This window comes from Arachis hypogaea, chromosome 19 (genome assembly GCF_003086295.3).
Source record: "Arachis hypogaea cultivar Tifrunner chromosome 19, arahy.Tifrunner.gnm2.J5K5, whole genome shotgun sequence".
Lineage (NCBI taxonomy): Eukaryota > Viridiplantae > Streptophyta > Magnoliopsida > Fabales > Fabaceae > Arachis > Arachis hypogaea.
This window is the reverse complement of record NC_092054.1, coordinates 152,882,114-152,898,074: the sequence shown is the minus strand read 5'-3', so window position 1 is coordinate 152,898,074 and position 15,961 is coordinate 152,882,114. Positions and strand designations below refer to the sequence as shown.

Here is a 15,961-nt window from a genome sequence, read left to right as displayed (position 1 = left end):
TTGGTTGAAAACTCATGCAACTTGTACATGTGAATGCGAATGTAGGAATGTGATTGGCTCTGTAGTACAACTTGCATTGCACACTCCACAAGTAAATATCATAATTTCTCCTATAAAATTTTCTTTTGTATCAACATAACAGTTAAAAATTATTACTTGGATATATTTCACAATAACTATTGTATTTACGTAAAAAAAAATTATGAGTAATAATCAATAAATAAGTAAGAATTATTAGATGATAATTTAGTCTAATACGTTAAATCATCTCAAAATTTTTAACTATTAATTTTATATAAAAATAATTACACATAAATTTTTATTTTATGTTTAAATACATGTATTGTTGCCAATGAGTTATAGGTCAAATGACATGATCTTCCCAAGTTGCGGATTCGAGTCTCCTATCTTTGGAAAAAAAAATACATGTGTTATTTAACTTATTTTTTAAAAAATATAATTTGCAAGGAGATGATGTAAAAATTGTTTGCATGTTGTTATTATTATATATAGAGGTAGCACTCTTGCACCTTGAAAACACACAGATACATAAAAAGAAAAGAACACCACTGTTCACTGTTCCTTTTTGAGCAGCCATGGATGTTCTTCTCATCTTATGCTTGTCCGTTCCAATGTTGTATTCAATCTATGTCCTCTCCAAGTTACTGATTATGAATCGAAGAGGGAAATCATGTTACATGGTGGCCTATGAATGCTTCAAGCCACCAGAGGACACAAAACTCGACACAGATTCCTGCACAAGAATCGTGATGCGCAACAGAAACCTTGGCTTAGAGGAGTACAGATTCCTCCTCAAAACCATCGTCAACTCCGGCATCGGCGAGAACACTTACTGCCCACGAATCGTTCTCGACGGCAGAGAAGAATGCCCCACTCTCAAAGACATTCACGACGAGATCGACGAGATCATGTTCCAAACCCTCGATAACCTCTTCAACAACACCGGAATCGCTCCCTCCGACGTCGACATCCTCGTCGTCAATGTCTCCTTATTCTCCCCCTCACCTTCCCTCACCTCGAGAATCGTCAACCGCTACAAGATGCGAGAGAATGTTAAGAGCTTCAATCTCTCTGGAATGGGGTGCAGTGCCAGCGTGGTTGCTATTGATTTAGTGCAACAGCTCTTTAAGTCTTACACCAACTCCATCGCCGTCGTGGTTAGCACGGAGGATCTCGGTGCTCATTGGTATTGCGGAAGGGACAAGATGATGATGCTCTCTAACTGCCTCTTCCGATCCGGCGGCTGTTCAATGCTCTTCACTAACAAACCAAGCATGAAGAACCGCGCAATCCTCAAACTCAAGCACATGCAGAGAACACAGTACGGTGCAGACGACGAAGCTTACAGTTGCTGCATACAGGTAGAAGACGAGCAAGGCCACGCCGGTTTCCGGTTAACCAAGAGTCTGGTCAAGTCAGCAGCTCTGGCCTTGACCGTTAACCTCCAAGAAATGGCGCCAAAGATTCTCCCTCTCTGGGAGCGAGTCAGATTCTTCCTGGTTTGTGTTCGTAAAAGCATCAAGAAAGGTGAAACCTTGAGAGTTTTGGAGATTCTTCTTGGGAACAAGAATAAGACGAAGAAGGGGAGCTTGATGAACAACGTTCTTGGCGGTGGAGGGTTGAATTTCAAGGCGGGGATAGAGCATTTTTGCGTGCACCCCGGAGGGAGAGCGGTTATCGACGGCGTTGGGAAAGGAATGAGGCTGAATGAGTATGACCTTGAGCCGGCGAGGATGGCGCTGCACCGGTGGGGGAACACGTCGGCCGGTGGATTGTGGTACGTTCTTGGGTACATGGAAGCGAAGAAGAGGTTGAAGAAGGGAGATCGGATATTGATGATAAGCCTTGGTGCTGGTTTCAAGTGTAATAACTGCGTTTGGGAAGTTATGAAAGATTTGTCGGATCAGAATGTGTGGAAGGACTCCATTGATTCTTATCCTCCTGCTTCTCTCGCCAACCCTTTCAAGGACAAGTACGATTGGATCAACGATGAGGATCTTAGCTTTGTTAGGTTCGATTATACCAAGTTTTCTTTGGGATAAACACCATTAATGTCGCTTAATTATTGATTATTCAAATAAGTTTCTGTTCATGTAAAAATATAAATTCGTGTAAAGGCGATCATTAAGAATTTAAAGATGGCACATGTTAATCCATCTAATGATTCTTTACGTGAAAAAAATATTTTGATGTGAGTAGTTATTTTTTACTAAACATACAGTTTTACTAAATATATATATGTAATTGTTGGTCATCAAATTAAAGGGAAAGCAAGTAGTGTAGGGTTTAATTTGTTTATCAAATTAATTAAATAGTAAACTTGCTGTAAAAATAGAAGAATGATATATATTATTTTTGTGTACATCTCTTTTTTTTTATATATTTTAATTTCTTACATTAAAAATCATTGGTAAGAAATAAAAGACGATAAAATATTTCTCTCTTATATCATAGAAAAAATATACATAAAAACGCATATAATATAAAATTTGATATAAATATCATTTTTTGTGATAATAATATTTATGTATATCTATCGACAAATTATAACCTAAATGATATAATTTTTACATACTCATTTAAAAATTATAAATTCGAATCTTTAAAATAAAATATTTATATATAAATATATATTAATAAAATTAATAAAATATATAAATATATATATTATTTAATTTATTTTTTATTTTATATTAGTAATTAATTTTGACCATTTATTTTTATAAGATTATAAATAATGAGGCGCACGCAGTATATATATTACTGCCTTTACGGCTTTACGGCTTTACCAAAGAATGGTAAAAGCATTAATGGGTTACGTACGATAACCCACAGGAAAAAATATCAATAGAAACTCCCAATAAATTTCCATTCACATTTACATTATTTTCATGGTGGCCCTATGAATTGACGAAGAAATATACAATACAAAAAGAAGTCAACAAAGGTAATTAAAGCTGCATGTCCCTATTGGTACATTTATTGGAGCTTTCTTTTTTGTTATGCGTTTTTATTATTACTATTATGTGCCTATGGTGGCTATATGAAGATCTTATGGAATAGATTCGGCATCAGAATGTGACCAATATAATTACGCAGCATATATATATGATATGTCGAATTAATTGGTTTAGAACTACTTCAACTGTGCATTATCACATACATGTGTCACCACTTAATTAAAAAAAGAGGGTGGCCCGGGAAAGATATAAAATAGCATCTAATAGCTTCTACTTCTATGTATGTGTTAGCCCAGTCAATTAATATGAATGAAGATAGATTATTATTGGTGATTCACTGGGTTATGCATGGCTATGAATGGCACTATAATAATCTCATGTAGAATCTGTGGGCCACGTACGATCGCTACTTGCTACCACTATCACCCATTTTAATTTAATGCCCCTAAAAGATATATATTTCTATTAAAAGGATAAGTGGCTAATATATATCATTATTATGGTTGGAGTGAATTAAAACCCCAACTAACTACATATTTTAGAGGCGAAATAAATTAATCTATTGTACTATGTCCATGTACGTACGCCTCTTGATTGATGTCCTGTATAGGCATTTGCCTAAATATATACATTTATAAAATGTCAATGCATACTATATATAGTTTTGTTTTTAAATTTGTTTTAGACGAAATATCAAGGACTATTATATACAGAAATGTGCCCAACATAAAGAAAGAAAGAAAAAAAACTTCACAAAGAGAGACTCACAGGTTAGGTTCATGATCACAAGTTTGAAAACACAACAAAGTGGGGCATGCACGTTGTGCAATGTGCAATGTGCAATTGAGGACTTAAAATATAATTTGCATGGACCAGCAATATGCATGTCTAGGCAGTCTAGCAACCATCAAGGAATAAGGATGATCGTTGAAGGTACAATTTCTAAGAATAGTATAAAGAGTTTAATTTTAACGTATTAACGGTATAAAATGAGAAAATTTAAAGGATCAGTATTTTTATTAAATTTTGGTCAATATTAAACCAACAAAAAAAAAATAATTTCATACTATTAGATATAATTTTACAGCATTACAAATATTAATGATAACTAATTAATGACTATAAATCACAAAACATACGGCTCCTAGCACTCGTGTAAAATATTTTATTCAGTCGTATAATTACTGTTCGTTGTTTTCTTGGATGACCATTTATATCGTTAATGTAATTAAAAGATAGTTATTTTTTTAATGTGTTAAATGTACATGTAAAATAATTTTACATGAGAAAATTTAGGGCATCATCACTTTTCTTAAAATTTGGCCAGCACTTAACAAAAAAAAAAAAATTTCACACCATTAAAAATATTAATAATAACTAATTAATAACTACAATTCAAAAAAATTACTAATTTTCTAACACTTCTTATTTTACATTAACATAGCATCAAAATTAAATTTTATATATAAAATATTACATTGCGTTTCGTTTTATTTTTCGGAAGTAGGGATTACTTTGAATTTTTTAAATAAAATAAAGAATTATTTATTAATTTTTTGTAATATTTACATTTTTTCTTTTTATTAGTCAACTGCCAAATTTTTTTAGTCAAAGTCAACTCTCAAGTTTAATTACGGTAAGAACAGAATGAGTTAACTAATTTTTAACAACTTTCCACTATCTTTATTTTTTAAAATTTTAAAATTAAAAACAAAAAAGAGTTAACTATAAGTCTATAACTTATGTACCAAAAAAGATACAGACTCCTCAAGAACGTCTCGGATCGAATGTAATATTTTAAGAAAATTGGGATCTATGGATGATCTAATTGTTGTTGTTTTTGTATTTGATTGTTAATGAACATGATAAATTTATAATAAATTAATTATTTATAAAATAAAAAATCATTTTTATAATTATATAAAATATATAGGGTCAATTTATAATTAAAATTAGTTAAAGGACTATGTAACAGTTGTTAAAAAATCTTAAAAAGCATGTTTTTTTACTTGGACCACTAAGTGGTCCAAAGGTTCCTGGACCACCGAATCCTGAACCCAGATAGTTGTAACGTATGAGTTTTAAAATCGAAACTTCTAGGTGAAGTGGGAAAGATTATGCTATAGTTGACTTTTTAGAATTTCTCATTTTCAAATATTGGGCCGGACCGAGGCCCACGTAACAGTAATAGCCTTAGCTTTAGACAGAGCGACACTCTGACCCAAAAAAAAAAGGAACAGAGCGACAAAGAGAAAAAAAAATATATTTAAAAATAAATAAATAAAGGAAAGAAGAGAAGAGGGGAAAACCGGAAAATGTTGAATAAAAAAAGAGGAGGGGGTAGTAGAATGAACGAGGTAGGAAGAGGGTGGTGCTAAAAAGAACGATAACCAGAACCAAAAATAAATAAATAAAAAGGATGAAAATAGCGAATAGTAACAATAATGATTTCTAATAAGGAAGACCGTTCCGCCACCGCGGCCCGAGCTGCAGCTTCTTCTTCTTCAAGGGATGATCGGCCCGCACCGCCGGCAGCACCCAACATTGTGATGTCGTCGAAGGATCACGATTCTCTCTTCAGCGGTGGTGGCATCAGGTTCCTTATTCATTCATTCTCTTCCCGTCTTTCATTCAATTTCCGGTTATGTCTTCGACTTTGAAATTAAAAAAAAAAAAAAAAAAACTTCGACGTGAATTAACATGTCTACAATAACAATAATAATAATTTGTAATCATAATTCACCGCATCCAAATTTAATAAGGTAGGTGCCTATCTGCCATTCTGAAAATTTCATGGAAGGAATTGACGTTTTGTTTAATTTATATGTGACTCTATGTTAGGTTATAGCATTTTCTACGGTTGTTGCAACTAGGCTTCTTGTTATTAACTGTTTTATTATTACAATTTTGTCATTGCAATTAAGAAACTCTGCACCAGTTTTTTGCCAAATCCCTCAAGAAAATAACCGATGCATTGAAAACCAATTTTTGTATCACTATCTATCACACAATATTTATGTATAAATATCTGGTCAATATTTGTAAGTTATATGTATAGAATGACTTCAGACTCTATTGCTGTTAAGATAAGCCATAAGTTTCTATGCTTTTAAAATGGGAAATATAGTATGGTATCCATGATCCAAAACAGGGATGTAGGATGGAAAAAATTGGGAAAACGGACGATTTAGTAAGTACTCATGTGAAAAGATCGTTGTCTAATTTGGAAAACCTTTCCTGGTTAAATCATAAACGTTATTTGATCTTATACCAGGCAAGCATGTCTGAGTAGAGCAGGGGTCATGGAAAGGAGTGGTAATTAGTCCAATTATTCAAAGTTATTGTCAACAGCTATAAGTAATCTTGGTCTGGAGGAAAAAACTAGGGATTCTTGAAATTCAGTTAATTTTTGTTTGCCACCATCTGTTTATCTTTTATTTTTTTTTAGTGAAGTTGTTTAATGGCCTTTGATCTCTCTAATATTGGAAATAAAAAATTGAAACGAGTGAAGTGCTTGGTTTTTATTTTAGCTTTCTCTCTGGAAGTCGAAATGGAAGATTTAGCTATGGATATTCCAGTTTCAAGGGTAAAAGGTCTTCAATGGAGGATTTTTTTGAGACCAAGATATCAGAGGTTGATGGTCAGACTGTTGCCTTTTTTGGTGTTTTTGATGGTATGTGTAATGTTTCTGTTCTATATCTCTGAAGCCTAGCCTTGATGTCATTCCATTTTTTTCAATGGCGTTATTGATTTCGGTTGCAATATAGCCATTTTACAGTGTTATTGTAGGATGTTTACTTGTCAGACATAACATTAAGAAATTGGTGATTCTGTTTTACCTTTATAACTTGTATGCTCACTATTGCAATCTTGTCCAGGCCATTGGCTTTATCCGTTGGTGAGATGTTGTTGTCATAATTATGGACTCATGGTGTGTCTTTACAGCTTTGATGTTGTTTGACTGTTGTCTCGAATCTTTTGGAAAAGGCCTTTAGGGTTCAGTTATTAAGTGACGAGACAGAGTAGAGTACTTGAAATGAGCCAGTTGGATGATCTTCTGAAATTCTCCATTTTGAACTGTTAGTGAGCAGCATAATTAGGACTTATACATGGTATAGGTTAGCCCAAATGGAGAAAAGCATATTATTTATACCGGCAAAAGACAGCTAGTAAGACTCCTATAAGATTGGGATTAGGAATTTACCCATATTAAAGACTAAACAGTAGCATGTATCAACAGAAATTCACCAATGCTCATTGTAGCACGGAGCAAGTAATTGTAATACTGGAAAGTTTTTAAGCCTGTGTAGATCAAATTTTGTACTAAAATTGAAGAATGTGCAGTTTATTCCTCATTGACATGTCCTTTTCATGCATCTATTAAATTTATTTCTTTTTTTCTTTTTAGGTCATGGAGGTTCCCGAACTGCAGAATACCTGAAGGATAATCTGTTTAAAAATTTAAGTAGCCATCCTGACTTTATCAAAGACACAAAGACTGCTATTGGTATGAAATACTATCATATAAAATATACCTTGTAGTGCAAAATATTATATGCCACTATAGTGGTCTGATTTGCCACATGGATGGTCTCTAAACATAGTATGTTTATTGCCTGCTGATTTGTTATTGCAGTTGAAGCATTTAAACAGACAGATGTTGATTATCTCAATGAGGAAAAGGGCCATCAGAGGGATGCTGGGTCCACTGCATCAACAGCTATGTTGTTGGGCGACCGAATTCTTGTTGCAAATGTTGGCGATTCCAGAGTAGTTGCATCCAGAGCTGGTACAGGTTGGTACTGTGTCACTTATGTGCGGGATTTATCTGAATTTGGTGCTGAGTGAAGGGGGATTATTCGGCGTATTTCTTTTAGCCCAATTTTGGTGATATGCTTGTCAAATACATAGTAAATTTCCACTCCAAAATAGCTCAAGCAAAATAATTCCCTCTTCCCTCATCCCTGTTATTTTATTCTTCTGCTTTTCACTGTTATGACTTATGAGTGTATTGTTTTACTGTAGCTGTTCCTTTGTCTATCGATCACAAACCTGATAGATCTGATGAGCGTCAAAGGATTGAGGAGGCAGGGGGATTCATAATTTGGGCAGGTGGGTTTCATTATGCACTGGTGTTAACATCCATTCTTTTTATTTTGGTTTGCAATAAACTAATGATAGCAATAAATAGTTTAACTAGCTGGTTATTGATTCAGGGACATGGAGGGTTGGTGGTGTTCTTGCTGTTTCCCGTGCATTTGGAGATAAACTTCTTAAACCATACGTTGTTGCTGACCCAGAGATTAAGGTTGTTAACCCCATACATCTGATTATCACCCATTTGTATTCCAGTGATGTATAGATATTATGTCAGCTGATTTCCCCCCCTTGTTGCAACTGTTCTGGCTTAGGAAGAAGAAATAGATGGTGTGGATTTTATCATAATCGCCAGTGATGGTCTTTGGAATGTCATATCAAACAAGGTGAGTTCATCTTACAAGCTATACTATATTTGACCATAAATGACACGCTTGATCTTGTGAACTTTCATATGTTTTTGGTAATCACTGTTCACTGCTGAGTGCCACTACTCTGTACCAAAGCTGAACTATGGTTACAAGTGCATGTGCACCTTGTACTTGGTAGTCTCCATGCTTGCCGTCTTCATTGTGTGTCCTCTTTTTGCTGCATACAACCTTGGTAGTGCAAGTATAGATGCAATTTAGGAAGTTTTTGGCGTTCATGATATAATTTTATATGCCAATCAGCCAAAATTGTGCTGTGTTCCAAGTGAATGAAGTTGTTCGTATTAAGGTTTATAGCGGTCTCATGTTTAAATTTCTCTACTCTACATGTGCACTCGTAGCAGTCTTCAAGGCCCTTCCTTCTTGATTTAAGAGGGGAGATGGAACGGATATGTGTTTACAATTTTTCATAGTCAATGCATGAAATTTCCCATGCCACATGTGATTTTGAAACGCTGTAGATTCAAACTTGGATTTTCAGTTTTAGTTTCAATTATTTAGCCTTGTGAATGCTTTCGTTTTTTGCCTACATGTCGTCCCTACTATTTCAGGAGGCGGTGTCTTTAGTACAAAATATCACAGATGCAGAAGTGGCGTCCAGAGAACTCATTAAAGAAGCTTATGCGCGAGGAAGCTCAGACAACATCACTTGTGTCGTTGTTCGATTTGATCTCTCCTGATCCGACTCCATGCTTTTCAGGTGTCTGCCATTTCTATGAACTGAAATCCACTCATTTTGTAGTTTTCTTATGTTGGAGTGTATTACTTCTCTTAATTTTTTCTCTTCTTGACGGTGCAGTTTTATATATTTTATTCAGATAAGGAAATAGTTATAGATGCATTTGATTTTACCCTTGAAGGATGAAAGCTCCATCTCCAGAATCCAGTTTTATGTTGGAAGACTTGTTCCCTTCATTGATACACATGATATTCTATTTGTTTGTTTGTTATGTTGTTAAACCCTCCAACTCCAACACCCTAAAATGAAAGCGTGGTGCTATTGAAGTCAAACCTGGGTTGTGTTGCATGTAAATCTCACGAAATATAAATACACACGCATTGTTTCTTCTTGCAAATGATTGAACTTCATTACTTCTTTTTTAGTATTTCGCGTATAGAAATGTTTGGATTCTATTTGGAACTACAATATTATGGCTCTGCTCAGACAAGAAGTTTCTAGAGATATAACATTTTGTGTAAATCATGGTTCGAAGCTTTCCTAAAGTTAAATAAGGCATTCTAGTAAAATTTGCATGTAAATTTTGAATATATAACAATATATTTTTTAAGTCTTTACTTTATATTATTAACTTTAATGTTCATATGTTACCTGAATTCAAAATCAATCATATTAGATGTACTAATTACTAATTAATAATTAATTGTAAATATGAAATATATATCGAAATATAAAATATACATTACGAATAATATATATATATATATATATATATATATATATATATATATATATCAATTGATTTTGGTGTGTCCAGATATTCTTTATTCGCCATATTTTACGGAGACATATAATAGATTGCAAATTAAAATCGTAATCTTCCAAGAAAATTTTTGTGATCAGTGTCGCTTTTGGGCTTTCCAAAACTGTATAACAATAGCACTTGAAAATTGAATTTTTTTTTTTTATTATTTAGGCTATATCAAAGAATAAAATGTAAAATATAATACTAAATTTCTTAATGATTAATTCATTGTCGAATGTGCAGAATTAGAGCACAATATGAATAGTGTATGACTAATTGACTAACGCTCCAGCCCACAGGTTTTGTTTCAATTATTCCTTGTCTTTTGTCCCCAAACCGGTTGGATAATTTTATTATATTTGTAATTATCTGGCTCAAGCTACAAACAAATTAAGTAATGTTTAATTAGCTGAGGAGTATGGAGTCATGAGTTCAACTAATATTCATTTTTCAATAAGGAAATGCATGTGTGATTTGTGATGTTTTGGAGTAGATAAAGTAAATTAAAAGATTAAAAGACTTAAGACTCTTCCATTGTGACGGCGCACGCTCATAAAGCATTATAAATGGGTCAGTTAAGTTCAATGATGGTCTCATCTCATCAAACTCCGATTATTGACTATTAACACCTTTCCTTTCCTTCTTCACAAAATAAATTACAGTAATCTAGATATATTTGGTTATCTATGATCAAATTAATTAATGTTGTGTTCTTTAACTAAATAAATTAACGCTGATGTATATTAGATTATTAGTACATTTCTTTTTCTTTTGGGGGTCAGATTCTATATTTTTAATATTGTCTAGTTTACATTAAATAAATATCTATGTTGAAAATTTACATCCATTTATCAATAATTTTTTCTTCACTTGCCATCGCTAGAATCATCCAAATTTCTATATTATTATGTCACTCTCAGAGTAGAGTCTTTGAGTAACAAATATTATCTTGCGTTACCAATAAAACTGAAAATCTTCATCGCTAGAAAGAAAATGTTGATGACTATCCAATACAGTATTTGTATTCTTTATTATTCAATAAAGTATCATATTTAGTTGTCTTAATAATAATAATAATAATAATAATAATAGTTTATTTATTTTATATCTTACAAATATATGTTAAAATTATGAATTAAAAAAGTTTTTATTAAAAATATAAAAATTTAATTTTTAATATATATATATTTTGATTTATTAAATAAAAATTTAAAATTTTTTATTAATAATAAATTTATTATATATCCTTTAAACATATATTAACTAAATCCTAATAACTTTTTTGGTTGGACACGGTATCCAACCCGACAGTCAAGACGAATATCCCAAAATGTAAAGAATTGAAAACTCTAATTCACGTTACATTCTTTCTCAGATTAATTTTCGGAGATGAATAATTTGCAGAAAAAAAATATGGAATTACAAAAAAAAAAAAAAGGAGAAAAAGAAAAAGGAATATCCAAAATGTGTTTCTCCTTCTTGTCTCCCCTCTCTTTCCCCTCACTTTCCTCTGTGTGTCTGCTTCCCCAAATCATTTTTCTTTACCATCTCTCTCTAATCACAGAATCGAATCACTTTATCCTTCATCTGTATGACTTGCTAAACGTTCTCTCCTTCTTCTTCTTCTTCTTCTTCTTCCACAATTTCCATGGCTTCCAACCTCAACCAACCAGGTTTTTCTCTTTCTTCTGTTACTTCACTTCAAAGTTCTTTGCTTTTCGCTATCTGCAGCTCTCAATCAACAAAGCTTTCGTTTTTCTGAGACCCTTTTGCCTCTTTTGTTTACTCCTCGTGTTTGTTTTTGTTTTCAGGAGCTCAAGTTCAAAGGGAGAACAGCATCAACAGCGCTATCTCTGAGATATCGCCGTCTCCGTCTCCTTCGTCGGCGACGGCGCCGGCGCTGGTGTTATCAAACTCCGGGAAGCGAATCGACCAGGCGGGGAAGAAGAAGTATGTGAAGCAGGTGACTGGGCGGCACAACGACACGGAGCTTCACTTGGCGGCTCAAAAGGGTGATCTTGGTGCGGTGAAGCAGATCCTTTTGGACATCGATTCTCAGATTATTGGGACTCTTAGCGGCGATGAACTCAACGCTGAGATCGCTGAGGTGAGGGCCTCCGTTGTTAACGAAGAGAACGAGCTCGGAGAGACTCCTCTCTTCACTGCTGCTGAAAAGGGTCACCTTGATGTTGTCAAAGAGTTGTTGATGCATTCCAGTAAAGAAACTGTTTCCAAGAAGAATCGATCTGGCTTTGATCCCTTGCATATTGCTGCTAGTCAAGGCCACCATGGTAATTTCTGAATTCTGAATTGTGATTTGTTTGCATTGTTAGATGGTATTTTAATTGTTATTTTCACTCTTGTGCTGATTGTAGTTGTTCTGCTACAACTGGTTAGTCCAATTAGGTGAGTAGGTGTAGGATATCGAAGCAGTTTTGTTGTTGTTTTGCATCCGAGGGTAGATCTTTTATTTATGAAGTGAGTTGTACTGACTATTTATGTTGTATTAACTAAAGAAAAGCAATAGTTATATTCTTGATTCACACAAGGAATTGGTTGAAGTAATTAGTAATTTGGACCTCTGAGGCAACAATGGAAGTTCTGATTCTAGGAAAGGTATTCTTGTTCGGAGACTGCATAGCTCTTGGACTCCCATGGTTGATTGGAAGTAAGTCTTATGGCACTTGTGGTAATTGAGAAACAAAATAATAGGAGAGGGAGTGGGAGACGAAATGTATATGATGTCAATGTTCTGTGGTGATATGTGTCGAGGAGCCTTCTAGCCATGTTTAGATAACTTTCGCAGTTAATTGATGGTTATGTGCTAATCCTATAAGGGTTTAATTGTTGTATTTTGTCTAATCATAAATTCTATATGTGTGTACTCTTTTCTTACTCATCCTTTTTAATACATATAGTTTTTCTTTTGCAGCCATCGTCCAGGTTTTACTAGATTATGATCCCGGGTTAAGCAAAACAGTTGGTCCATCGAATGCTACTCCACTTATAACAGCAGCTACAAGAGGCCACACAGAAGTGGTGAAAGAATTGCTTTCAAAGACTGTAGCTTGTTGGAAATTGCTAGGTCCAATGGAAAAAATGCCTTGCACTTAGCTGCCCGCCAGGGCCATGTAGAGATCGTAAAAGCGTTGCTCAGTAAAGATCCACAATTGGCACGGAGGACCGACAAGAAAGGGCAGACGGCATTGCATATGGCTGTAAAAGGGCAAAGCTGTGATGTGGTAAAATTGCTTCTTGATGCAGATGCTGCCATCGTTATGCTTCCTGACAAGTTTGGCAACACCGCATTACATGTAGCTACCAGGAAAAAGCGAGTTGAGGTATGTCAAAACTGGCACAACTTTACAAGCACCTTACGTATAGATGAGGTCATGAGAAACACAAATGATTTTAGTTTATGGGATTCATACACATGGCTAAAAATGTGTTATTATCCCCCTAGTAGGATACTTAAATATGCCTTATAGCTGTTTACTTACTTGTCCACCTTGGAACATCGGGTACAAATATTAACTGTTAAAAATGCAAATGAAGCTGCTGATTTAGTATAGTTTGGCCTGAATTTGTCTGGAAATATAGGGTCTTATGTATTTAAATTTTCTTTCTTGAATTTACATACATTCCATCCATCCATCCATGATATTTTCTCAAATGAAAAATCTGACAAAGTTGTTGCTCATTTTACTCCACAGATAGTGAATGAGTTATTGCTTCTGCCAGACACCAATGTTAACGCATTAACCAGGGACCACAAAACAGCCCTTGACATTGCTGAAAATCTTCCCCTCTCTGAAGAGTCAACAGACATGAAGGACTGTTTATGTCGATATGGTGCGCTTAGAGCTAATGAGCTCAACCAACCAAGGGATGAACTGAGGAAAACTGTTACTCAAATTAAGAAAGATGTTCACACGCAACTTGAACAAACCAGAAAAACCAACAAGAATGTTCATAATATTTCCAAAGAGCTAAGGAAGCTCCATAGGGAAGGAATCAACAATGCCACAAACTCGGTGACTGTGGTGGCTGTATTTTGCTACAGTTGCTTTCGCGCTATATTCACTGTGCCTGGTGGGGATGATGATAGTGGTCGGCAGTGGTAGCAAGTTATGCTACTTTCAAAATCTTCTTCATCTTCAATGCTATTGCACTTTTTACATCTTTGGCTGTTGTGGTTGTCCAAATTACCTTGGTTAGAGGTGAAACTAAAGCAGAAAAAAGGGTGGTGGAGGTGATTAACAAGCTGATGTGGTTGGCTTCTGTATGTACTTCGTGGCATTTATTGCCTCTTCGTACATTATCGTGGGTCGAAAGCACGAGTGGGCCGCAATCCTGGTTACAGTAGTTGGAGGAGTGATAATATCCGGAGTCCTTGGCACCATGACTTTCTATGTCGTGAGGTCGAAGAGAACCAGATCAATGAGGAAGAAGGAGAAGCAGCTAGCTAGGAGGAGCGGATCCAACTCTTGGCCTCATTCAGATTTCTCCAACTCCGAGGTTGATCGGATATATGCCCTTTGATTTTTTTTTTTTTGGAACTCGCAACCCCCCGGAGGATCACAAGAAAAAGAGATGACATTGACCGGTATTTTGAATTTGCACCTTCCAAGTCATTAATGCTGTAAGAGTTCACCAAGAAAACTCTAATGCTTCTTGGTTGCACACTGTACAGTTTTGTTTATTCTCTTAGCAATTGTTGTAGGATCATGAAGCAATGCAACTTTTCTGAGTATGTACCTGTGGGAAAAATCAATAGAACTGTGCTCTAATTCTAATTTATGTATCAATATATTGTCAAAATATCTATGGTTGCCATCCCTGTTTGTTGCTCAAGTTTTGTTACTAGAAATGTGTTGGGGACAAGTCATCACCACCCCTGACCTAGACTTCATAACTGCATCAAAATGTTGTATTGCTGACAAGAGGTTGTGATAGTAATGCAAGTTATCTGTTTGTCCTGTAATGGAGACAAGTGCATAGAAAGAATTACACAAATTTTAGATGCCATAGTCAACATATGTTTCTCTGAGTTAACTGTTATTATATATAATGGGAATATGAAGGAAATATGCTATATAATTTTTTTCCTATTTTCGGTTTATAGTTAAAATGATCCCTGAAAGATCACTGTGTTTCGTTAGTTAAACAATGACACATGACATTAATTAGTTTGTAATATGTCATCCTTTAATTGACAAATGTATTTTTCGAAGACAAATTTGAACCATTTAATTTTTGCAAGGACCAAAAAATTGATATATTCATGATTTTTCAAGAGCTATTTTGATTATTTCTTTTAAGAAATATTCTGATCATTAACCCAAATATTTTCCTTGTATAACTTTACAATAATTAATCGATAAGTTGGTTATATGAAAATATATTCTCCATATACAAGTTATTATTCATACAGTCATACAAGTCTCTTTAACTTAATTCACCTCATGCGCCACTATTAACTAACTTTTTAATAAACGTGCGAATATATAACTACATTTTTCGAAAGGATTTCGTTTTGGTTTTCAAATTTTCTCAACTTTTTTTATTATGTCTCTTCCATCTCTGCGTTCCTGCGTTTTTTGTTCGTTCTCTATGTTTTTGAAATCAAGTTCTAAAATCAATTTTGAACAGTTATCTCGTTGTTGAAAATAATGAATAATTCAAGTTCAGATTGTCAATTGAACCAGAACGAATTGATTATTGTTTTGAATCTAATCAAGTGGCTGAGGTGTGGTTCAATTTACTTAATGTTTTCTTAGTAGTTTATGATTTTGTAGGTGAATAATTTGTTTTTGTTTGTGAAAATTGTTGTTCATCTTGATGGTTTGAATTGAATGTAATGTAAAGTTTTGCATTAAAGAAATATTTTTCTATATTTGCATAAATTTCGGTCTAACACAAAGATATTTAAGTGTATTGTTTAAGAATTTTAGTGTATGTGTGCTGATAA

The 15,961-nt window shown here is 34.2% G+C and overlaps 2 protein-coding genes and 1 pseudogene across 4 annotated transcripts; all 3 read left to right on the top strand.

Moving 5' to 3' along the window:
• Positions 1 to 365: 365 nt before the first annotated feature.
• LOC112777533 (3-ketoacyl-CoA synthase 19) lies at positions 366 to 2,383 on the top strand. Its single transcript, XM_025821934.2, has one exon. It carries the CDS (start codon positions 597 to 599, stop codon positions 2,061 to 2,063), a length of 1,467 nt encoding a protein of 488 aa, XP_025677719.1. The 5' UTR covers positions 366 to 596; the 3' UTR covers positions 2,064 to 2,383.
• A 2,824-nt stretch (positions 2,384 to 5,207) lies between these two features.
• On the top strand, positions 5,208 to 9,582 carry LOC112776489 (probable protein phosphatase 2C 11). 3 transcript variants are annotated; one of them, XM_029295837.2, is made up of 9 exons: positions 5,208 to 5,577; positions 6,512 to 6,654; positions 7,390 to 7,488; positions 7,618 to 7,776; positions 8,007 to 8,093; positions 8,198 to 8,289; positions 8,393 to 8,464; positions 9,058 to 9,206; positions 9,325 to 9,582. In XM_029295837.2, exons 1-8 carry the CDS (start codon positions 5,426 to 5,428, stop codon positions 9,184 to 9,186), a joined length of 933 nt encoding a protein of 310 aa, XP_029151670.1. In that variant the 5' UTR covers positions 5,208 to 5,425; the 3' UTR covers positions 9,187 to 9,206; positions 9,325 to 9,582. The 3 variants fall into 3 exon arrangements, with proteins under 3 accessions (XP_029151670.1, XP_025676460.1, XP_072085027.1); XM_025820675.2 differs by having other exon boundaries at positions 9,306 to 9,582; XM_072228926.1 differs by having other exon boundaries at positions 9,058 to 9,582.
• Positions 9,583 to 11,441: 1,859 nt separating this feature from the next.
• On the top strand, positions 11,442 to 14,559 carry LOC112775628 (ankyrin repeat-containing protein ITN1-like; annotated as a pseudogene).
• Positions 14,560 to 15,961: the final 1,402 nt, after the last annotated feature.

What these genes read in the sequence shown, in the direction of transcription:
- LOC112777533 (XM_025821934.2), top strand. Translation starts at nt 597, where the DNA reads ATGGATGTTCTTCTCATCTTATGCTTGTCCGTTCCAATGTTGTATTCA.
- LOC112776489 (XM_029295837.2), top strand. Translation starts at nt 5,426, where the DNA reads ATGATTTCTAATAAGGAAGACCGTTCCGCCACCGCGGCCCGAGCTGCA. An exon ending in TGCATCCAGAGCTGGTACAG is followed by an intron (nt 7,777 to 8,006) that starts GTTGGTACTGTG and finishes GTTTTACTGTAG; the next exon opens with CTGTTCCTTTGTCTATCGAT. An exon ending in GGAATGTCATATCAAACAAG is followed by an intron (nt 8,465 to 9,057) that starts GTGAGTTCATCT and finishes CTACTATTTCAG; the next exon opens with GAGGCGGTGTCTTTAGTACA.